The sequence below is a fragment of the Chaetodon trifascialis genome, chromosome 2, assembly GCF_039877785.1.
Source record: "Chaetodon trifascialis isolate fChaTrf1 chromosome 2, fChaTrf1.hap1, whole genome shotgun sequence".
NCBI classification, from domain to species: domain Eukaryota; kingdom Metazoa; phylum Chordata; class Actinopteri; order Chaetodontiformes; family Chaetodontidae; genus Chaetodon; species Chaetodon trifascialis.
The window spans coordinates 2,078,760-2,103,820 of record NC_092057.1 but is presented as its reverse complement, the minus strand read 5'-3'; the positions used below and the strand labels follow the sequence as shown (position 1 = coordinate 2,103,820).

The 25,061-nt window shown below is 44.8% G+C and overlaps 1 protein-coding gene across 1 annotated transcript; it reads right to left on the bottom strand.

The window, feature by feature from the left end:
* Window positions 1-352: 352 nt before the first annotated feature.
* On the bottom strand, window positions 353-8,817 carry LOC139342805 (beta-1,3-N-acetylglucosaminyltransferase lunatic fringe-like). The gene is made up of 8 exons (XM_070980105.1): window positions 8,305-8,817; window positions 5,014-5,062; window positions 4,469-4,571; window positions 4,234-4,387; window positions 3,383-3,468; window positions 3,121-3,280; window positions 2,952-3,037; window positions 353-2,009 (listed from the first exon to the last, which is right to left on the bottom strand). The coding sequence occupies exons 1-8, from the start codon at window positions 8,671-8,673 to the stop codon at window positions 1,943-1,945; spliced, it is 1,074 nt and encodes a 357-aa protein (XP_070836206.1). The 5' UTR covers window positions 8,674-8,817; the 3' UTR covers window positions 353-1,942.
* Window positions 8,818-25,061: the final 16,244 nt, after the last annotated feature.

Below are 25,061 nucleotides of genomic sequence, written 5' to 3'. Positions count from 1 at the left end.
ACACACACACACACACACACACACACACACACACACACACACACACACACACACACAGAGCATGCAGTCCAGTAATGCTTTCCCTTTATTTCTCCAGGGCCATGTGTACGGCTTGATCAGATAAGACTGTTGTTGTTTCTCTTTCTGTGTGTGTGTGTGTGTGTGTGTGTGTGTGTGTGTGTTTATGTGGACTTTTGTGGGCTCACGGGTGGAGGAGGCGGGGCTGGTCTCCAGACAGGAACCCAGCAGCTCACAAACAATGTCAGAGGTTAAAGGTCGAAGCGGTGTTCCTTACAACCACATTTAAAATCCCCCAAAGTGAAACAGCACACGATCTCATGCTCACGTATTTGATCAAAAAAGCTTTATTAGGTTCAACCATGATGTCTACACACAGTCCAGATACTGGAGAGCACGTACGCTTCAGAAGCAGCAGTTCATCATAGAAATTCATTTAACGAGGGACAGAATTTAACTCAATGACTTTCACTCAGTTGTAACAACTGCTTTCAATGCACAGAAAGATACAGGACGACCCAACATGAGTCATTTGTCAATAAAAGCTCAGTGGATATCTGTTACACTGCTAGTGTGTAACATTTTGAATCATTCAAGGCGGTGACATCCACCTTTTGAAGAATGTTTTGACTGGATGAGTCCAGAGTTTTTACAGGAAAAGTTTGTATGTAGGAAATACTGCTGTTTGGGTTCTTGCCAAGAGTTAGACGAGAAGACTGGTGCCGCCCTCATGAGGGTGCAACCAGCAGCCAGTTAGCTTAGCTTAGCTTAGCTTAGCTTAGCCCAAGGACTGGTGAGAGGAGGAAACAGCTAGTCTGGTTTAGTATGAGGTAACAAAGTCTACTTAACAGCACCTCTAAAGCTCACTGATTAACAAATTAGATCTGTGCACAGACATTCTCGGGGGGGGGGGGGGGGGGACAGCTGTTTCCGTTTAGCTACGCTAACTGGTGGCTTCGTCTGACTCTCGCTAAGAAAACGAACGAGCAGATTTCCCAAAATGTCCATCTCTAATGTCCTTTTATCATATGATGAATTGCAAACAGCAGAAATAAAACAGAAAAAGTGCTCAGTCATTGTTATACTTCAGAGAGAATAATACTGAACACCGGAACGATAAATCTTCAGACGTGAACCTGGATTCCATAAAAACATCAAAACCCCCCCAGTGTTTTTGGCCTGACGCTGACAACGTGACATGAATGACTGCTCCCTCTGCATTCTGTGCTGATTACCTCACTTCATGTACTGAATCCAAACTGGTTAACACTGCAGCATGTAGGGACAACCATCCGTCACAGCTGAGGACGTGGAGGGAAGGAAAGCGTAACAGGCTGCATTCAAGGGCACAACTCCGGAGTCTTGTGTCTTTTTGAGTGGACCCAACTCCTGTACAGTTAACATGGGACGTCAAGTGACGAGTTGAGAGTGGGACAAGCAGTCAGAAGATCAGACAGGTGTGAAGCAAACCGCCGGGTGAGTCAAACTCACTCAGAAGAGAAAATGAAGGCCAACAGCAAGTTTTCTTCCTGGTTCATCTCTGATCTACTCCACTTACCACAGTTTCCACTGCAATGGGATTATTATTATTGACTATTATTATTGACCGTCCGAGAAAACTGACCTTCACTCTTCTTCATTATTTAAAAATTTTGGCCTTTTGACAACAAGCAGAGTCCAAGAGTCAAACTCATAAAATGGCAGACTTTCCCAAAAGGTCAGTCCACCGCTCAGGCTGCAGCTGGATGTGAGGAAATCGTCTACGTCCAGAGATTCTTCAGCACTGAGGAGCCGGAGGAGGGCAGCAGTGAGATCTCTTTATTTCTGCATGTCTGCAATAATTTCCTCCTCCAGCTGAGAAAATTGAGTTTAGGCAGACATGCACTTATTCTCCTCCGTCAGCCTGCCTGTCTCTGAACGGGTGTTAAAGTCGCCGGGGGCTGGGGCACCAAGGAGTGTCTGGGTACAGCAGACAATGGACTGACCTGAACCTGAGAAAGAGGCGGAAATGAGCGTCACAATGCCTGGAAGCTGCCAACTGGGGATTTCAAAATAAGACCGTGAATACAATTAGCGCATACACACACAATGAACAAAGCCAGGAAACTTGTCACCGTAGTAAAACACTCACAACAAGAAGCGCTTACATAAAGGAGAAATGTAGTACACATGTTTTTTAAAGCTGCTCCCAAATCAGATAAACACAGCACAGAGCTGAATGTACTACTGATTGTTTGAAAAGCCGTTTAATCTCTCTCAATTAGCCCATCCACCAACAGGTCGGCCAGCTTATCTGGTTATCTCCAGCCCTCCCTCTCAGCCTCTGGGCACACTGCCACCAGTGTCAACTGACAAAGTGCAGAAGTAAGGACATTTAGCCCAACTTAATACACAATGATACAATTACTTAGTGGAGGACAAAGCAAAAGCAAAAGAAGGGAAGTGGGACAAATGAAAAATAAATCCCCTTAATGTCAGGAAGACTCAGCATGTGTTCTTTTGTTTGCTTGTAATGTCAGTTCTGGGTGATGTGATGTGGCCCCTGTGCTCTAAATATTCACAGAGAAGACCACCTTGTGTTAGCAAAGGCACATTTAAGCAGAATTAAAGCTGCACTGAGATGAAGAATCATCACAAATAGAGCTGGAACCATTCACAGACTAATGAGTTGGTTTACTGACTGAATTCAGACAAACATTTTCTAAGTCCAGCCTCTTAATTGGATGCTTTTCTTCACCTTATGTGATAATTAACTGGATGCCTTTATGTTTTTCATATTGTTGGTCAAACAAAGCAAAAAATCTGGTGCCATCGCCTCACTTTTCCCACTACTTTCAGGTGTTTTATAGACCAAACGATCGGTTGTAGCCCCAGATGTTTCACTGTTTTGAACTGCAGCGTGTCTGTCATAAACACACACACAGATATTTTACCTTGTAGGATCTTCACTTATTGAAAATGCTCCTTTCAGGTTGACGGTGTTTCTGTTGTTTTCCACTGTACCGTAGCTCAGCGTCACCTAAAGAGGGGACAACCATTCACAAGAGGTTTAGACAGCTGGCAGATCAGTGTGTGTGTGTGTGTGTGTGTGTGTGTGTGTACCTGGCTGTGTACGTCTGACACCAGTCCCAGGTTTTCCAGGTGCGAGTGGAACAACGCCGAGCGGACGAGGCTCACGCCAAGCAGCGCCTCCACGATGTAACCGACGGTGCAGTCGTCCGGGAGACGGATGTGCTCAGCGGTTGCCATGAAAGCGCCGTCACTACGCAGAGGAAGAAACAGGGAGCACGAGGAAGAGGAGGTTTGATGATATGGCTGACACAGCGGCAAAAATATCTAAGAAGTGATCAAAGAGAAGATTCACCTCGCCCAGGGTTTCATCTTGAGAGCGAGGCCGCGGCTCAGACAGAATCCTGCTCCTCCTGTGGCGAACCAGAAGCGCACCTGCTTCTGCGCACGCACGGCAACACGCACACACACACACACACACACAGCATGAGTGAAGGTGCAGTAATCACACAGCAGAGTAAGCTTCGATCTTGGGACCAGTGAAGAGCAGATCAGTGCAGATCTCGCTCAGCTCAGGAGAAAACAGACGCTTCTTCAATCATCTTTTACTCCTCTTGTGCAGGAGGCAAGAACGCTTTTAATTAAGAAGCGAGAGACTTCCCAGGGAACGAGGTGCATGTTTAAGGATGGGGCAGAAGGGGTGTTATAATGAATTTATTTTTATTATTATGAGTGGAGCACAAACAAAACACTGAAAAGTAACGTCACAGATTCAGTGATGCAGAAATATGGTTGTATTTTTCTGTTTAATAAGGAAAATAGGTGGAAGCATATCTCCTTTCTTGACATTTTGTTTTGTTTATTTTGTTTATCACTGTGAACTGGCCGCTCACACACATCTCCCAGCTGAATCACTCCTGCACCAACATTTGAAAGCATTGCCCAAAACTTACAGAGCTCAGCTGTACATGCGTGAAACAACACAAACCAAAGAGGGATGAAAGTGCAGTCACAATAATTCTAATAATAACGTCATCATGCAGTTACAGCGATTTAAAGTGGCATAATAACCAAATTATAAGGAGAAACCTGCTAATTATAACACACATGTTTACGTGTATGATCGCATGTGTAAAATGCAGGTATAATAAAGAAATAATAATAATGGTATGATAGAAAATAAGTATATAATAAGTGAAAGGTTACCATTTCAGTGGTGCTGAGCCTCTCCGGCGCCTCGATCGGCCGTTCAAGGCTCGGCCGGCCGAGGTAGACGTCCTGCGTGTGACTGTACTGAGACAGAAGCTTCAGCAGGGAGCCGACGTTCAGGTAATTATCATCATCGACGTGACAGAACCACCTGCAGCAGACGAGGCCGAGCGTCAGGAAAACGCTCTTTGTGTGTGTTCGTGAGCTCGGTGTGTGTGTCTGTGTGTCTTACTTCTTGCCCGAGTTGATGAACATGGCGTATTCCACAGCCATTTTACAGGAGAGGGCCTGACGGGTGTGGGCGGCTGAGCAGTTGGTGTTGATCAGGTGAGCTCCTGATAATCAGCGACAGGCATAAATCAATAACCAGCCCTGACACGGTCAGAGTTAAAGATGTTCAATGGAGAAGAAGTAAAGGAAGATTATTTGATTTGATAAGCAACTTCGATTGAATGTCTGTTTTAGAAGCAACAAAGCCGTTTCTAAATTTGATCCTATTAAAACCCACAATAATCACTTCTGTCCACTGAGCTGTGAAGTACAACGTGCCTGACGGTGAGAAGAATACCGCATTGAAAGTAAAACAATTCCATGAGTGAGATGAGGAACGGCCGGTTGATTAAACCGAAGTGACTTCCTGCACTTCAAGGAAACACAGTATTGCCCAGTCAGCAGCCTGCTTCCTGCTTTCCTGCTCACAGACTGCAGATAAACTGCTGCAAGTCAGCAAAACCGCTCGGCGAGCGTGTGTGTGTGTGTGTGTGTGTGTGCACTCACCCATCCTTTCCCTCAGCCTCTCGTCCTCTCCGTCCGTGAACACGTACGTCTGTGGATAAAAACACAAGCGCGCAGATCGTGTTATTCCAGCAGACTGCGATGACCAGCAGGGAAACAAAAACACCGTCACACAGAGGCTCTCGCTGCCCTGCCATCATTGTTCGTGGAGGATTGTTTATGATCTCAGGTGAAACTCCACCGGTTTCCTTCCACACACACACACACACACACACACACACACACACACACACACACACACACACAGAAGCAGCAAGCAATGCTGATATTGGACGGAGGCCAAGACAAAGGTTAGCCTCTTGTCTATCAGCAGCAGAGCAGCTGGTCTCAGCCCTGTAGCTGTGTGAGTGTGTGTGTGTGTACGTACATGAGTGTTTGTGTGATGAGTGACAGGGTTAAGGGTCACCGCGCACTCAGGAAGCCGTGCAGACCCCTCGACTTTCCACAGGAAGTAAGCGCACACCCTGGGTGCACGCACAGAGCGGTCTGTGAATGCTGTCCTCGCTCTGACAGTGAGGTGAAACTGCTGAATCTCAGCTTTCAGTTTTGGCTGTTTACATCCACACTGGGTGAACGGTGCAGTCCTTTTCACACACACTGCAGCGCCCAAATTTGAGGAGAATGCAGCAGGAAAACACACGATGTCATGATTCATAAACATTTGGGACGCTGTGTAAAACATAACACGTCACATTATCTCTGTCCAAACTCAAAGTCCAGAAGTTTCCTTTGCTGAAGACCAAACTAAGGGAAGAAGTCCCTAAAACGGGCAACAAGAGGCCACGATGGCCAGTAAACACTGCGCCATGCCAGCAGGCCAGTGAGGCTGCACTGAGGCACAGCAGCGCTTTGGGCTACATGCTAACACTAGCACAGCCACATGCTCACAGTGACAATGCCCACATGCTGACAGCATGCTAGCAGTATGGAAATTTCAGTATGGAAAAACACTTCGCGGCCTGTGGTCGAGGGAGAGTCCAGCCAGCTGTGAGTTTTTGTCTTTTTTTTTTCACTCTGCGCCTCCTGCTCGAGGTGGGGGGAGTGAAGAGACAAACAGAGGCGGTGGATGAGCAGACCTGATCTTTACGACACAGGGAACAACTGAGGCAGGAGAAAGTGGTGTGTGTGTGTGTGTGTGTGTGCGTGTGTGTGTGTGTGTACTCGTGATCACACACTTTTTTAACTTCCCATGAGAAATCTGGCGAGTTCCCAGGGCATGTGTGTTTGTGACGGCAGCGCTGTGAGTGTGTGTGTGTGTGTGTGTGTGTGTTGCTGCATTTCCATTACTCAGCAGTCTTATAGTTTACAGGTGTGTCTGGGAAACAGGTAGGCTAGAGTTACACACACCTGACCGTGAGAGCAGACGCAGGAATGCGTCACACACACACACACACACACACGCATCAGCTGATTTCCCCCACTGAGCTCTGTTTACATGTCAACAGTCTCTGTGCAGCTTGAGATGAGACGTGAACGTGTCCTCTGAGGTTTAAATGGAAATCAGAGCGACCGCCGTGCGCTCCACAGTCGTGTCTGCATTCGATTACAAGCTTTGAAGCCACTGGGTGCAGTTAACCACAGTCCCATGTGTTTCAGAGCAGCAGATTCATCTTTGACTCACTCACCACTGTGATTCAGACCAAAAAGCTGCCTGTTCACAGCGTTTGATCTCAAATATTTTTCTCTTTCAAATCCAGTAGTCATGTTATAACTCCTCCAGATCACAGCACTTCTGGTTTAATGACTCGGAAAAGATGGTTTCTAATATGATTCGAGTCGCAGGAAGATTTCAGACTCAGAGCTGCAACGATTGGTCGATTAATTGAAAGTAACCTGGCTATGATAGTAAACTGAATATCTGGGTTTTAGACCGTTGGTTGGATTAAAAAAGACATCTGAAGGCAGCACCTTGGAGTCTGGGAACAGACATTTTTAACAACTTTCAGCAATTAAACAAATAAAAGTTGGATATTTCTCAGGGTTTGAATGTTGTTTGAAACATTTTTAAGGTGGAAAAGTTACTTAATAGTCCAAAAAAGTGCTTGAGTAAAAGACAAATATCAGCAGTCAAGTATCAAAAGTGAAAGCACTCAGGCTGAAAAATGGCTCCTTTCAGTGTTAAGTTACCGGTTTGGTTAACAGGACCTGTTTTAAATGGAAAATCATTATCACAAAAGTAACTAAAGCTGTCTCTCAAATCTGGTGGTGTTTAAACGCACAGTATAAGAGTAAAGCACCTTAAAACTGCACTTGTGTTCAGTTACTTTCCACCTCTGAAACTGCAAAGCGCTTTGAAATGGAACTTCCTGCAGCCTCTCAAAGCTGTGATGTCCCAGTTTGAAGCTGGCCTTTATGATGCAGACGACAGCGAGTCTCTGCTGGCTTTGTGGACGACGCTCTGAAGCACTGAACAACTGCGTCCTGTTGTCTCTGCAGCCTCAAACCAAATCTGCATCTCACTGAGACCACTTGACGAAACCCAGAGTTCATTCATGCATCTGAGTCACGGCGGTCCCTCTCCACGTCCCCCGTCTGTATTATGTCAACACATTAGCAGCCTGTTAGCCCTCAGATGTCCCTCTCATACATTACAAAGACCTCTATCTCTGTTTTACGATTCACTGGCAGGATCAAAGAGCCGGTGGAGACCAGTCACATTTCAGGGGGTTTACAACTTGCAATTGCAGCAGGAGATGAGGGGAACAACTTCTCTTGATATGGGAACCGTTTACAGACTGTGGATCACACTTTGCATGAGGCCAGATGATGTGCATCCGAGCTCTGATCTTTAGTTATCAGACACGTCCCTTCATGTGAGCCAGCTGATGAGGTGTTACTGTTTTGTCTTTTACTTTTACCTTTGTATGAAAGCACATGACTCACTTGTTTCAACACACACACACACACACACACACACACACACACACACACACACACACACACACACACACACACAAGACCTCAGTCATTTACAAGTTAATTAAAAGTAGTCTGGTTATTTCCTGGTGTGTGAGCAGGATTTCCACAAAAATCATAATGTATAGACTATTGATTAGTCACTTTCTGATTGGTTTGGACTTAAATGAACTGCAGCGTGCACTAATCGATGTCTCTTTAGCTACAATAATCATGTTTAGGTTCATTTATCTTCAAGTTAAAAGTATTAAGATCTGTGAGTGTGGCCTCGTCTCAGATGTTTTCCTGTAAGAAAGTCAGCTGATTTTTGATTTTTTTTTCTTCCAGGGATCAGATGTCCACTAATGCTTCACTCACCTGTTGCATGTTCCTGGAGATCCAGGTGTCCAGCAGGAGCTCCAGTCTCTGCCGGTGATACCTCCCGGTGGTTTTCACCGCTATGAACAGGTCAGCAGGGGAGAGATGCTCCACCGGCCCGGAGGGAGCGCTTCTCCGCGGGGGGCCGCTCATCGCCCTCCTCTCCCGGGTCAGTTTCCTGAAATACGCCGAGAAAACTTTCCCGCTCGTCGTTGCAACCGGCAGCTCCACCGCGTCTCCGCTGCTGGGGTGTCCGACTGTGACGACCAGCATTCCGGTCACGAGCAGACAGGTGACCGCGGCGGCTGCGGCGCGGGGTCCCGCTGCTGAGTCGCGGGTGCTCGTCGCTCCACCGGCGGGTTTCCACATTGTGACGGTGTTACAACTTCATTCATGGACAGAAGGAAATCTGGGAAACTCTTCTCTCCACTTTACAACATCTCCGCGGTGCAGACACAAGTTGGATCCGGTCCTATTGTGCCCTTCAGCAGATGACCTCCCGCACTGTGCCGCGCCGCTTTATCTCACAGTGAACTTATAAACTCCACCAGTGGGCAGGACGCAGCTCTGTTCAACCAATGGCCGCTTTGAGCGCTCGATGTGGGCGGAGTTAAGCAGGAGGAGGCGGCGAGGCCTCCGGATGAACGTCCACATGGCAGCAGGCGAGCAAACTTCATTTACCGCATGTAGAAAGACACAAAGTGTTTTACAGCAAGGAAACTCATATAAAGCACATATAAAACACACCGTGCACAGCCCATAAACATACGGATTTGTCTTCTCTGACAGTTTAGAGGATTTTTAAGTTTTCACCACTGAACTTGGAACAGCCACAAGTCCCTGAACTCAACACTTTCTCCTTCAGTCTGTGGGGATGTCTGGATGGATTTGTCCCTGGCAGTATATAAACAGGTGGAGAAATTAAAGGAAAGAAGTAACACCAAAAAGAGTCTTTGTTCAGTGTTCAAGCTGTGACACCAGTGAGGGAACACCATCGTCCCTCCACTAGAAATCCCCTCATTTGATGACGTGACGAGGGACTCTCTAACATCTTTATCCAAAATCTCTCCAAGGTGTTGAGCTGGGTGGAGATGTGGCGACTGTGAAGGCCACAGTTTATGATTCATTCATTGAGCGATTCAGTGATGCCAGTGTGGAAGCATCTGCATCTGACTCAGAGTTTTCTTTCCTTTCCTTTAATGGCACCTGTGTGTACTTGTGTGTGTCTGTGTATGCCTTTGTGTGTAATCATGTGGAGGTGCTTTCAAGGTCTGATAGTGATTTAGAGGGCAGAATGAGTGCTTTTTAAAGGGAACGCATGGGTTGTATAAGCCTATACCTCACTGCTATTGACGCACTCACAACCTTAGTGATACCAGGGTTAAATACGACGGTTATTGCAGTTTTTTCACGTGTTGTATGTTGGATACTTCACAGGTGTTTGGATCTGATGGAAATGAAACTTTTCCTCACTGGAAAGCAACGTGCCCGGAGATCCTCCGTGTGGAGGCTTAGCGGGTTATTCTCCAAGTGGACAGATGTTGAAGACGACCGTGACATTGGAGTGAGTGTAGTGCTGCCAACTGCACACACACACACACACACGCACACACACACACACACACACACACACACACACACACCCACACACACACACACACACACACACACACAGAGAAGACTGGCGTGCCAAGCTGCCAGGTTGCCAGATCCACCAACCATCTGAGGAATGTATCCTCTCTAATAATGTGCAGTTTGTCTGTGCTCCATAATCTGAGCTGACCCCTCAAGCAAAGTCAGTATAATATTACATGTTAGTTATTACACATGCCACAACACAACTATGAGTCCATTTAGGACCTCTAGAGAGAGAACAATAGAGGAATGACATCAAGTATGAGAAGGATTTTAAAGAGTAACTTAACACCGGGCTGGAAAGCAGAGAGTGTGACTTCTGTGTTTTAAAGGTTTAATTAGCATTCACCAAAGTCACACAATAACAGAAACAAACTATCCAGTCGAGGCCGCAGCAGATAAGAAACTCCCCTGTTCTGCAGGGTAAAACTACTGTTTTTGTCAATGCAGTCTGGTTTTTGCCCTCGCTTTGGAGAGAGCGATGTTATCAGCTTCAGCTCGAGTTGAAAAGTGCTGTCTGGTGGCAGTGGACGTAATCGAAATATATAATGTAGATTTGTTTAGGTGGGCCTTGTTTTGTTACTGCTGCCGACAGTCTGCAGCAGTATACAACAGCTTCCTGAACTGCTCCTCCTGCTGCTTCTCCAAACTGTATCTTTGAAGCACGACAGTTTTCACCTTGAAAACAGCAGTTTGAGCTAAAAAAAAGCTGGTAAATGAACTTCCAGCTGGGACTTTTTGGGACTGAGAAGTCCTGAAAGTGCTGCGAATGAAATGAAGAGCTACTGAGACTGCATTCAACACGTAAACAAAGTCCCTGTACTGATGAAGACCATGTGAACTGAAGTGATCATGTGAAATGATTAAATGCTCTGGGAAATGCCAAAGAGGAGAATAAATGGTCAACCTTGAAACGTTTAATGAGGATCTTCCAGATAATATGTATTACTGATGTGATGTGCAACATACTGAAAGATACAAGCATCATAACATAATCATTACTTCACATTGTGCTGAACGACATGGTACCAGCAATTATTTTATCTGTTTATCTTTGTCAAGAAACACTGTTAGCTTATTAGCATGCTTTCCCATTTTGTATCACGAGACACTGAAACTTTACGGCTTCTCAGCACTGAAACTCAGCACTTATGAGTGAACATTCAATGGTTGTTTCCCTTTAGTTTGGTGTTCAAAAAGCTGAAATGGCCTTAGGCTCTATATTTGTTTTGTGTTTTTTTTTTTTTTTTGTCAGGGAAACTGTTGCCACATTATTTCACACAGTCTAATCATCAGTTAGGCGGCAGCGTGAGTCATCCTGTTTACGGGGACAATCGAACTTAAAGACGCGTTGAAGATGATGGATTCAGGAAACGCTCTCAGATCAGTTAAACATGTTTTAACTACAGATTCTCTCTAAACATTGGTGAGCTGGTGATTTGATGCAGTGCTGAGCCTTCATGACTTGTTTTTTTTTTTGTTTTCCGTGTATTTATGTAACAGGGTAATTTATGCAGCAGGCGTGTGTAAAGGAGCTAGATGCACATTTGTAATATTAAGTATTATAATTACACAAAATTTGTTTATTGTTATTACCTGACACACTTGGGCCTCTGGAGTCAATATGTGGAACGTTCACAACTCAGTTTCTGTACCCCTACGTTCATCTTTGGGGGTACCCCTCCTATAAAAGGGGTGTCTCCCGCCTTACCTGCTGCTGTTGTACTATATGGGAGAGGTAAGCCTCATTGCTCTCGCTGTAACGTCGGTATTTTAGTACTGTTAAACTACGTTTATAAGTTCATTTTTCAACCTAAACTTGTTGTACAATATTTTAATATATTCCTGTGTCACTGAATTTGTGTAGGGGCTCGAGTTGTATGAATGTAATTGACGGAGGATTTTGTTTTTTACCTCTCGCTGTCAGATGCCAAAAATAAACGGGGATCGCCTCCAAAGATATACACGGTTTGGGCCTCTTCATCACAACTTCCATCACAACACAACGCAGACAACACTAGAGCCCACCGGTTACATTTACCACAGTTAAACTAAACTCTGTTTGCCTGAGTCTGATAATAATAATGATAATATTATAAACTTTATTTGTATTGCACCTTTCTTGCAAGAATTGCAGCTTAAAATGCTTTAAAACAGAAATCATATGCACCAAGTGGTTCCCATAAAAAAGACAAAGAGCAAACATAAAAAACAGGGATAGAAAATTCATGTAAAATAAGACGGAGAATGAGAAATAAATCATAACACTATTTTAAACACTGCGTATGAACAAGACTACATCTACAGCCAGCAGGGGCTCATACTTAGGCATAGCATTACTTTGAGCTAATGCTAACATGCTCACAATGACAAACATGCTAGCATGCTAATGTTTTGTGTCTGTTTAGTGTGTTAGCATGCTAACATTAGCACTAAAGTGTAAGTACAGAGGCTGATGGGAATTAATTTCACATATTGGAAAAACGTAATATTTAACCTGACCGTGGCGCTGGACGAAAGGTTTAGGGACCAAAGTTCATACAGTTCATCCCGGGGAGGACTGAATGTACAAAATCTTATGGTAACCCATCCAGTATTTGTTGAGACACATTATTTCATTCTGGACCAAAGCGGTGGAACGGCCAACCAGCCTACTGCTAAAGCTACGCAGCTAGCACTGCTTCAGGTTATAATCTATTGTCTCTGTTACGACAAAAACCGTCTTGCTCCACAAATTTACTAACTCCAATTTCCAGTTATTGTACGGCAGCTCAGAGAGCTCAGCGTGCTGCAACAAATGCATGCGAACAGACAAAAAACATCCCCTGGAAACAGTCTCCCTTGTTTTTTTGTGCCACTTGCAGCATTTCTGTGTGTGGTCGTGTTTTCTGGCTTTGCAGCATTTTTCCTACATGCCTTGCAAAAACGATTTCTTATTTTGCTTGCGGTTAGTGTCCGTGTGTTGAGCTCTCAGGGCCACCATACTGTTGGCTTTGACATCACCAACAGAAATGATGCAGCATGTCAGTAACAGAAACGATGAAACCACAACTTTAAATGCATTTCACATGATAGGAAAGACGTCAAAATGTTATGTATCTGAACAGTGCTCTTATTAGAGCTCATAACCCGTATCAGCAGTGGTAGGATTAAACACAGGATGTGAAATTTGAGCAAAGGAAAGAGTTTGTTTCTGTGTTTCTCATCTCATCTCTGAATGACACATGGAGGAAACGCTGCTGATAGTTTAAAGAAACGGACACATATTGAGAGAATCAGCAGGAGAAGAGCAAAGCCAGACCTCTCATTAGCTCCCCGTCTGCCCGTCCTCCACTGCCTCTCTCTGTCTTGAAAACCACTTTATTGTTTCCCTTCACATTGAGAGCAGCTCGCTGTCTTCACTTGCGTCTGACTGGAGATCGCGAAGAGCACAACAGCAGCGCTCACGCTCAAAGCTCACCTCTCTGTGATGGCTTTAATGTCCTATCAGACCATATCAGGGCAGCCACAGTGTGAGCTGAAGCTGTGGCAGTGTGAATGTGGAGAGCGCTGCGGTTGTTGAATAGATGCGGACTGAAGAATTTCTATTTATAGTCTTGTGTGTGTGCTGCTGTGTTCCCCCTTTGTCTGTGTGTTTAGAGCAAAACAATGGTTGTCTTAAGCTCCGTGTGTGTGATTTGTACAAAAGTGACATACAAGGACAGTTGAGCTCTGTTTTTCTTTCAAAGCTTAATCCCCCTCTCTTTGATATCTGCCTCTCTCCCGTCCTTTCTTTCCTTTCCCTCCCTCCTCACTTTCTCCCCTCTTGTTTCGTTTTGTCGTCAATATGTTGCAGGATTCAGAGTGCAAGGTCACGGTTTTCCAAGCCTCAAGTTGGGACTTTTCCCCCTGTTTCCTCTCACTCTCCAAACTGCACAAACAGACAGAAAAAAGCATTCCCCAGCCTTCAAAGTCCCTTTAATCTCCGCGTTGAAATTAATCGGAGATCAACTGCTGCTTAAATGTGGTTATTCCCGTGAAAGAAGAAACTGTAGAGCTGTGTGATTGGGAGTGGGAAGCAGAACAAACAACAAGGATGTGTTCTTCCTTTCTTCTTGCCAGAGCGGGGGATCGTTCTCAGACCACATCTAGAGGAGAGGAGGATGGAGTGGTGAGGGGGGAGAGGGGTGGGGTGGGGGACCAGCAATCGGGTTTGGGGGGGGAGGAGGAGAGGGAGTAAGATATGTCACCGGTCGCAGTCTGGGATGGGGCTTTGTGGTTATCGTGGCGTCAGTCACGGGATCAGGGGATTCTGATCCACAGTGATATTGATTCAAGCTTTTTTCTGCCCCCAAAACACACGAGGATCAGGAAACAATTCATCTGCTCTTGTATCTGTGCCTGTGTGTGCGTTGAAAGGAATGCTTCATTGAAAATCTGTCCTTTTAGTCGCCTTGAAAGGTGGCTTTGTAGCTTGTATGCTCTGTGGAGGACAGCAGCGGATTCACAGGAAAACTTCTCAAACTGCTCCTGCAGCATAATCCAGCTGTCCGCTCTTGATCCATAGGTTCAATGCACAAGACTGAATTATCAACCAGAAGAGCGGAGGACAGTCCAGAGCCTCGCACACTGGTGTCAGTTAGTTTTTAGCCATGCTAGCAGTGTGGTCGTATGGATGGCAGTGTATTGGCAAGTGTTTAGTTCTAATTAGCAAATGTTAGCATGCTTACATGGCAAACTAAAGATGGCTAACATGTAAACATTAAACCTACTAATCATCAGCATGTTAATATTGTCACTGTGAGCCTGTTAGCACGCTTACATTAGCCTTTAGCTCAAAGCACAGGTGTTCCTTAGTACAGTCCCACAGAGCCGTTAGCATAGGCTTTTAGCATTGTTTGTAATTGATTTGTTGGAGATTTCTTAAGAAATTACTATATAATCAAAGATCTACAATGTTACTGAAGGATAACCGGATGCACATGAAGCCTTGAAAATAGCTGGTTCAGGATAGTTTGACATTTTAAGAAATACACTTATTACTGCTTTCTTGCCAAGAGTTAGATTGGCACCACTTACATCTGTCCATTAAATATGAATGTAAAGCCAGCAGCTGGACAGCTAAGTAGGCATGAAGACTGAAGTCCGGGGTTAGCAGCTGTTATCTGGGCATTTTTTCCCTTGGGGCCCAATAACATGTTAACTGGACACCTCCAAATAATCACCATTTGCCAAGAAATCCCTAAATATGCTACTTCCAACTGTGCTTCAAAGCCATGACAAGGAATAAATGTATGAGTGGAGCAAATCAAACCCACTGATAAAAACAGAGAGGTGGACTGTCCACAGGAGTGGTTTGCAAAGTTTGATGCTTTTCATTGCTTTGACTCCTGGTCGTCATTTGAATGAACTGATGCTGCTTTGAGTCTGAGCTGCTGTCACCTTTCAAACTGCAGTGTCAGCCTGATTAAAAGATAGATTTTTAGATCAGTTCCTTTACACTGTCACTTCTTTAGATGCTCCACATTCCTGGAAAGAGGCAGAATGGATGGAGCCAAACGGACACCCACACTCATCAGGCAGAGATCAGCTATGTTTTAGTGATGATGGAAAAACCTGCACAGCTTTTGTGCTTTGTGTGTGTGTTTGTGTGTGTGTGTGTGTGTGTGTGTGTGTGTGTGTGTGTGTGTGTGTGTGTGTGAGAGAGAGAGAGAGAAACAAAGACAGACCGAGAGAGAAGTGGAAAGTATTGACATTTAGCAGAAGGCAATTTATTGCCCTCAAGGACAGGCAATGAGAAACAGAGATCTTTCATCGAGAACAGTCAGAATCCTTTTCTTGTGTCTTGATTCTCTGCATCCACTCGCTTTTGTTCAGCATATTCATGGTCTCATCCTGTGTCTGTGCTTCACCACCTCTCTGATGCAGTGCCACTGTAGGTTCTTTCCACTGTGAACCGCTGAACAGAGGAGGGATGCAGGCGGCTGTGTGGTCCTGGCAAAAGTTCCCTGTTTGATGCTTGTGTTTCACATCATTTGCCTGTTTTCATACTGTAATGCAATTAAAACCCCATTACAGTGAAATATGTATGTGTTTTTAATCTATCTGAGACCTTCTGTTTCTTCTCCTGGATAAATAAACCAACAGACAAGAGAAATTTCCTTTCGGCATGGGATGCTTGACAGTTTCCAGTGTGTGTGTGTGTGTGTGTGTGTGTGTGTGTGTGTGTGTGTGTGTGCAGCTACAACAAGAGGTCTTGTCATCTTAACCAGGATTGTACAGTCATGTGCTTCTCATTAAAATACTTCCCTCAGTTTTGGATAAAAGGACTGATACTGCAGTCAATATGTTAAAGAAAAGCAGTGCTCTCTCTCTCTCTCTCTCTCTCTCTCTCTCTCTCTCTCTCTCTCTCTCTCTCTCTCTCTCTCTCTCTCTCTCTCTCTGTGTGTGTGTGTGTGGTCTTTGCATTATCTTACTGTTGCTAGTGGTTAAAATCCTAATAAAGAGTCTGACTAGAGTTTCAACTCAGCTGCAATAATGAACTGTGTCAATAATACTTTGGCCTAACATGGTGCTACACGGCAGATAACAGTGTACTAAGGCTGCTGCTGCTGCTGCTGCTGCTGCTGCTGATGATGATGATGATGATAACAACACGCTCAGAGCCACATAAGTTTCCAAGAAAAAGGCGAGTCATAATCATATGATTAATCGAAAACAGGAATTAATCTTCATGGATGACCTAGCAGCTACTTACGCAAAGCTGATTAACTTGGACCATGTGAGTCCATTAAATGATATCGCAACTGCACATACCACCCAGAGTGTGTGTGTGTGACTGCGTGTGTGTGTGTGTGGGTCAAAGGCGCCTCCCAGGAGCCGCTGGAGACAGTGTATGATCTGCGGGGAACTGAAGCGCAGAATCCCTGATCACAAGATTTCATGGCAGTTGCCTCAATGGCTCTGCTGTGTACACTGTGTGTGTTAGGCAGCGTGTGCGTTTGTGTGTCTGTTTGAGAGGCACAGTGAAGTGGAGGCAGGCAGATAATGTGAGTCGATGACATGTGTGACTTTAACAGGCTTGCTGATGTGTTAAAAAGTCTGTTGGTCTTTGCTTAATAAAGACAGAGTGTGAGGCGACAGTGAGAAAGGGAGTAAATCGCTGCTTCAAGGCCTTAGAGTGAAGATTCTCAGTGCTTGCTTTTATTTGTTTTCAGGTTTTCTTTTATTGCTATCCTTATGGTTTCTGAAGTATCCTTGTTATATTTTGCACATATAAACATCAAATCCTGGTCTCAGAAGCCCAGATAAGCTCTTACCTGCACTTATTGATTTTTTCTGGCCACTTGGGGACAGTAGGGCTGTGAATGCAACACCACATATTATCACTTTATGTGTAAATTACAAACATTTTAGCAAACAGTTCATCATTAGTATTTGTTTAGATTAATGTTTATGGCCATCTGGAGAATGTAAATCCAATATTCACTCTCCTTGTAGATCTATTTTGGTCTCTACAAACTCCTGAGGGAATATCTGGCTCTTTAGCTGCTAAGTGCTCCACTTCTTTCACCAGCTGCTTGCTAATTGTGTCTCTGCTGTTTGGTCCTTGGCACAGTGGGTTTTTAGAGCTTTTTGCTGAAAACAACAGCCTGCTGTGGCTGGAAATGAGATAATAAATACTGAGTGGGCCGCACTTTTCTACCTTAACAGACCAAGCACTTCACACACAAAGCACTCACGCAGCGATGGAGCTTCCACACGAGGGCGGATCCACCAGGAGGAACTTTGAGTTCGGTATCCTGCCTGAGGACACCTCGACATGTGGACAGGAGCAGCCAACCCAGTGATTAGTGGATGAGCCGCTCCATCTCCTGAGCCACAGCCGGCTCAAAGAGCGGCGAAACAGAAAAACTGTGGGCCAGACTGCTGAACGATGAGCTGAGTCTCACCGTGAAGCTCCATGCAGCCGAGGGGAGCTTTCTGAGCTGCTTTCATTGTCATATTTCTTAATCTAATAACTCCAGTTACTGTCATTGCCAGTTGGAGCTCCTCGCTAACAGCTGAGATAAACCCAAACTTCCTGGTTGATGCGACAGCTGCTACATCTGCAGTATCTCTGGTGTCTTATCAAGCACCTCTAAAGGTATGTGATGTGTTGATGAGGCTCTCAGGCCTCTGAACAGCGTGCACGTGCTCGATTGAAACAAGCTATCGTGAGAAACTCAGGAGTTAAAATGAAACCGCTGGGTGAGAAATGTGGTAAAGCAGTTGTGAAAGGCGACAGGGCCGCTGAATGAAGACAAGCTTGATTCATTCAGAGGTGCAGTAATAGTCGGAGTGACGACCCTGTGATGCAGCGCACCATCGAGAGTCAGAGAGCATTTTCTTTTCTCTCATCACCTCTTTCACTTCCTGCCATCACCTCTCCCACGGTCGTCCCACAGGCTGCACTGACCTCCCACTGAATATCAGCTCCACTTTATCGCTCACATTAAAGGCAGCGACATGATGATAAAGCCCTGTGTGTGTGTGTGTGTGTGTGTGTGTGTGTGTGTTTGAGTTTAGCAGCAAGGGTAAGAGACACAAATAGGGATGAAGAAGACTGTAGAATGAAGAATGTGGGGAAGAAGGGTGGAAATTAAGTGCTGTTTAATTTGGTTCTGAGCCAAAAGACATCTAATCAGTCTGGATTAATATCACCACACACACACACACACACACACACACACACACACACACACACACACACACAGGAGAAAGGGTGAAGGGAAAATAACAAATGAATGAAAAGAAAACATGAGAATATGAAGGTTCATGTGTCTGGTGGTGAATGCACACTTTCCCAGGACTTAGAAATCTTCTGTCATGGTCGATGTAAGCCAATAGGCTAATACTGATAATATATTCTATATGTAGTTCATTTTCCAGGAATGTATTTTATAGATACAATAATCACATTGCAGTGTATGTAAGTGAATTAGATTAAAATCAAAATTGTCCATAATAACCTAATAAACGTAGATATTATAGTACTAGCGTATAAATTGGCATAGAAAACTGTTGTACAGCTACAAATGTCTGCTGTCTGATGTCTCTGTGTTATCATCCACCTTTCTGTGAGCAGATGAATGGAGTGAGATCACTTCGCAGTTGCAGTCTGAAAGCTCTGAAACACTCAAACAGCCTCAGGCTCTGCTTTATCCATCAGCATGTGATAAACCTTTTTAAACCTTTTTGTTTTGTTTTCCCCTGTGATGAGCTTCTGAGCAAAGCTCTGAGTGTCCACAGAAACATTTCATCAGTACGAGGTGGTGAAAGCAACTCCTGCGGAGAGAGTGGCGACTCGGTTAATGAAGCTGTCAACCACCAGCCATCCGCTGCAGTTATGGAACCTGCTGAATAACTCAACAGCAACATCAAACCGACGGCCTTACGGTTTCAAGTAACGACTGACTGAACAGCTCGGACCATTTAGCTGCAGCGTGACTGAAATGGAGGTGTTTGTGTTTCTCTTTAACATCCAGTTTTCCCCTTTTACTTCCCATCTAATTCCAGGGTCACGGTGTAACATCTATATCCTCTTATAGTCTGCTGCACTTGGTGAAATGTTCACACTCAAGACTCAAATGCATCCAGATGTTTTGTGCATCATTTAAGAAACATTCAGCACAAATTCAAACTCACTCCACGACAAATAAAGTTCTTTGGGTTTGAACAGTGTTTGGCTGCACACCAGCCAGCAGCTCAGAGGGGCTTAAAAGGTTAAACTTGTTTTTGTCACCTCTAACTAAAAACTTCGACCCTGTTGCCTTTACCTCAGCCAGCCTCTGCCCCCAGCGTCCTCCCTCCAACCCTTGAAATGTAATGTCTGATTTATTCTCCCTCCCCCAGTCATTCACCCTTAACCCCTTGCTTTCCTGGTCCCTGAAATCCAAACCCTGTGCCCTGACCTCCTTCAGCACACGCTGACATTCACACAAACGTTCAGCAGCTTGAACTGCACCCAGGCTCCGTGAAATCCAGCCAACCGACTCTCAGCCATGACGAATGCAGAGGAGCCTCTGGTCCGTGTGTGGAGCCTCAGCTCGGTCACGGTGTCACTGTCATCCTCTGAAACTGCAAAGTGAATCTGCCCAACTGATGTGAAATCGAAACAGGTAAACACCCCACTCGGCCTCTGCTTTCTTTTTGTCCTTGATTTGACTGAAACAAAATCTTTCAAGAGTAAGATTTGCTGTGATTAGAGACGGGAATGGGCCTTTAATGATATGTTGTGACTGATTGCTGAGTTGAGTGAGAGGGTGGCAGAGAAACGGGAAAATGAAGCAGCAGGTCACTTTTTGTTCGCCTCCACAGGCTGATAAATGTCCAGCTGTTATTCAATCCTAAACATAAGTATGTGGTTAAACTGTCTGCTGGACCCGAGCGTGTGAGAGCAGGATTTTATTTGCTAAAAGAGACTTTCTATTTTACAACATATGACACTTATAGCAACTGGTGACCTCTCTGTGAGCGTGTGTGTGTGCGTAAATGTGGCTGCATGGGAACATGGATTCATACATATAGCATGTCATGCTATAAAAATGTAATACTAGCAGAACTCCCCCCCACAAATCACCCGGTTCCGCACGTAAAAGCAGAGACAACAAATGAAACACAACCATGAATCTGCAAACAAACTATAATTCAGCCTCACAGCAGCTGGAGCCTCAAGTCAAATCCTCTTGACATCTGTGTTCTGCCAAGAAGACTCACAATATTCAGTTCTATCACTTGATTATTGAAATGTGTTCAGTTATGACACCTGTCCTTTGCACAGTCAATAATAAATTGCATGTGACTGACATTATGATTAAATGAGCTTAAAAGTCTGATTTAGGGTTAAAATTCGTGCTGATTCTTTGGAAAATGTTAATATAAGATTTCAAACTGAGCATCTTCAGATCTGACAAAAGTGCAACTCTGCTAAGTTTTTCTTGTTCTTAAGTTCCAGTTTGGTGGTTCGTCTCGAAATGTTCCTCTGCAGCCTCTGTCAGCTGAAAGAGGACGATGTCAGAGTCAGAGCTGGACTCCAGTCAGACATAAAGGGACCCCGAGGAGCTTTTGACATGAGGACGAGAACTCATGCATGAGGACACGGGCGACGCAATACACAGTCCTGTCAATGGGTTATTTTCAACCACGATTCCAAAAGAGTTGGGACGCGGTGTGAAATATAATAAGACACAATGTGACAGCTTGCTAATCCTTTTTGACATAATGCATTTAAAAACAGTACAAAGAATAGATTTAAAGTTTCACCTACCTTTTGTAAATATATTCTTATTCTGAATTTGATGCAGCAGCGTGTTTGTAGGGACAGGAGCAACTAAAGACTGAGAAAGATGTGGAGCGCTCCACAAACACCTGTTTGGATCATTCCACAGGTAAACAGGCTGATTGGTAACAGGTGATCACAAGCAAGGACGTTACTCCACTGACCTACAGGTGGAGATAGTGAGCTAAGATACGCAGCAATGAGCCAACAAGGGAAGAAGAAGATTGCCAGGAAGTTAAAGGATTCAAACTTTTAAGCAAAGTTTAAATGAGGATGGAAATATATTCACTGTGCTGGCTGACCTCAAGGATCCACACAGTGAGTTTGGTGAGTAACAGTTTGCTTGTTTGTAAGAAAACTCCACAGGACTTGGACTTGTCTGCTGTTGCCTTTGGCACGCTGAGGACGTGCCTGAGAGTCTGATTCACACAAAATCTGCTCCGGGAAAATCTCGTCAGTTAAGCTGTACTTGCATTTATTAATATATGGTTATGTTGTGTGCTGTCAGTCATGCTCAGCGCTGTATATCCCTGCTTTTTTCAGCCACTTCAGGAAGGTAAACTCAAAGAACACCTCAAACATTTTACGCCCTTTGAGCCCTGTTAGACATCCCCGGAGGAATAAACCATTCAGCGCTGGTGTCTGAGAAACAGCCGTGTGGTACTCTATAAACACCTGCCTTTTTATAGCACGAAGTCCCAATATAATTCATTTCAATCTATAAAAGGCTCTGTGAAATGAATCGTCAGGAGTCACAGCTTAGAAAGATTAAGGCTCTATTTTTCTTGGTGTCACACGAAAAGACCAAAATCAGCAGTCATGTATTTCTACTAAATATCATCTGCCTAACCCTGATAGAGCTTATTCCTCTGTGTCATAAGGCTCTGTTGTTTTCCAGAAACTGTTTAGTACACATAAATAAGCGGCACTGTTCATTTACAATGAACACATGACTCAATCCCACATACATCATCCTGCTGTGGATATTAACCCGCAGCTGAAAATGTTCCCTAACAAACGCTTAAAAGCCACAGTGCTCAGCTGTTCCAGGAAAGTCCTTTTCATAAAAATGCTTGTATATATTTGTGTTGCATCTGTGTTCATTAGGATTCATGTCTTCACTGGGAATGGATGTGCTTGGGGCTGCCTGCCACCGACAGCTTTAGAAGTACTGAGAGAGCGACAGACGGTGTCAGTTTTGATCTTTTCGTGGGTTTTGTTGAGAGTAACAAACATGCAGAATAACATCAGACTGCTCTGTGGTCAGTGTCCACAGTGCAACCAGCAGCCATTAGAAAGTCATTTTACAGCACGGCACGTCGCTGCTTGACACAAGAACTGATTGCAAAAACACCCTCTGGGAGTAATGAGTGCCAATAAATATTTAATCCTGATAACTAACAGTGACAGTCAATGAATTCAGTGGTGAGTCCCTGCAGTCAATGAATTAATCAGTGTTAATTCACCATCCTGCTGCCGCTCTGCTGAGACCTCCCTGCACGTCCCTTTGGACAAAATGACTGCAAGGCCACCGTGAGGAAGAAAATCAATGTAATGTCCTCACAAGCGTAGCCAGGCGAGAGCCTGTTTGTGTGCGGTGTGCATGAGGTGTGCGGCCGATAATGACGCTTCAAACATGGCACCGCGTTAATCTGTTGGGATGAAAGGAGCTGACACCTTTCAGTTTGTGTGAACGTGATGGTGACAGCCACCGAGTCTCATCTTATCTGCGACGTACAAACAGGCCTGCAGCAGAGATGAGCCGCATCAGTCTGACGCCTGCAGATCTCCACTCAGACGCTGCCAATTACATCCTCTTTACGGGCTGATCACACACACACACACACACACACACACACACACACACACACACACACACACACACACACACACACACACACACACACACACACACACACACACACAGATGTTTGCATATAGTAATCACACAAACACACATTTCTCTACATTTTTCTCTTTTTGTCCTGCACCACTCTAGTCACTGTCTCACAGTAGTTTAATGAACAGTGTTGACAGCAGCAGGGAGGAAGGAGCTCTGCTTCCTCTCCTTCCTTCGCACACTGTGGGTGAAGCAGTCTGCTGCTGAAGCACTCAGTGCTCTCCTGCTGGGCCGGGCCACGTTCTCTATCTCATCAAACCCCTGGGACAGGTCTATGCACTCCTCTTCATCCCCACCTGTGATGAGGCAGACGATTGCACAGTCCTCCAGGAACTTCCGCAGGCGGCTGTTATCGAATTTGTGTGAAGTCTGCTCATGGGTGAAGAGGAGGGGAGCCTGGACGGGTCCCTGTGGGCCACCGTGCTGCAGGCAACCACTTCACACTCAGTCCTGCATTGTTACATGCTGTGGTTGGTTGGTGAAGCGGTCCATGATCCTCTGAGGTGGTGGTCCATCCCTGCGTGTACTGAAGATACTGAACATGATGAAAGAGCATTATCACAGTGCTCCAGATCAGAGAGGGATTTGTGAATATTATTTATTTTTCTGTTTTACCCCCAACACTGAATAATAGTTGCCTGGTGGTCGTGCCAAAGGGTTAGGGTTAGGGTTGTAACTGTCATGGTGAAAAAAAAACATCAACACATCAGCTGAAAAGACTAAAAGGAAGATTTTGAAATTTAGTGAAATGTGCTCGTGACTTTCTTGCTGACAGTTATGTTTGAAGGTAAATGTCATGTCCAGGAATGGACAGTGGCCCTGTCGTAGTATTTAGTCTCTATTAAGACATGCTGCAATTATGAATACAGTTTTCTATAATGACCCGTTAAATAAATTGTAAGCCATTCTTTAAAGTAGCCTGCAAAATGTTCCAAAACACAGGCTTACATACAGCATACATGCTGATAGTTGTTCTATTTATTTGCTCTCTCTGATGGGGCTGTTAACGGGGAAAATGGCTCAGCTTTCATTAGTTTCTGAGAATGTTGGCGTTCCAGTGTTATTGTGTTGGCTGGGAGAAGCGAACACATCTCTAATGAGATTGATCACAAACATGATCTCTGCACCATCTAATATATAACGTTTCATTAACTCGCTGTCATTCAGCGTTTGGAGGATATTTCGCCTATTTTTGTCTTTCCACCACTTTCTCCCCTGCTGAAGAAAACTCGCTGCTCCTTTCCACCGGAGGAGCTCTCTGAAGCGTTGACATACGTTGTGAATAACTTTGATCTTAACCAGGATCTCTGCTCTGAACTGTACGTAGAAATCCCTAGAAAATGTCAGAAACTTTTCTTTCGCCAGCAGGAGCGACTCTTTGTACAAGGAAGCGTCATGAATACGGTCCCTGAGCTCTAAGGCCGTGTCTGAACTCACCCCCCCCCGCCCCATTTATAGGCTCTCAAACCGGACAGAGGATGAGTGGCTGCAACTCAGATCTTGGGGTTTCAGTTCATCACTCATGTGAAAGGTTTCAAGCCTCACAGCATTCAGAATCGAGCTACAAAACATCCGTATTTTTCAAGTTCCTTTATGTGTGGCCAATCAAAACAGCAGGTGGTCAGTCCAGTTACTCACTGTGCGAAATGTCCTTCAGCTATGAAATACTTCTTTTTCTTTAATTGAACTGGCAACCATTGTTAACTACAACGCTGTGCGATGAAAGATACCAAAAGCTATTCATGCTGGAAAACTGAATGAAACATTTAGTGTGAGGGAGTGAACGTGAGAGCAACAGTATGTGTGGAATCCTGTGTGTGTGTGTGTGTGTGTGTGTGTGTGTGTGTGTGTGTGTGTGTGTGTGTGTGTGTGTGCCAGGGCTCTCATGCTTCTGCCGTGTGACACATGCTTTCACCTTCAGTC

Coding starts and splice junctions, on each gene's coding strand:
- LOC139342805 (XM_070980105.1), bottom strand. CDS start 8,673: ATGTGGAAACCCGCCGGTGGAGCGACGAGCACCCGCGACTCAGCAGCG. Junction 5,063..8,304: donor TCTCCAGGAACATGCAACAG/GTGAGTGAAGCA, acceptor TTTTATCCACAG/ACGTACGTGTTCACGGACGG. Junction 3,038..3,120: donor TGTCAGACGTACACAGCCAG/GTACACACACAC, acceptor TCCCCTCTTTAG/GTGACGCTGAGCTACGGTAC.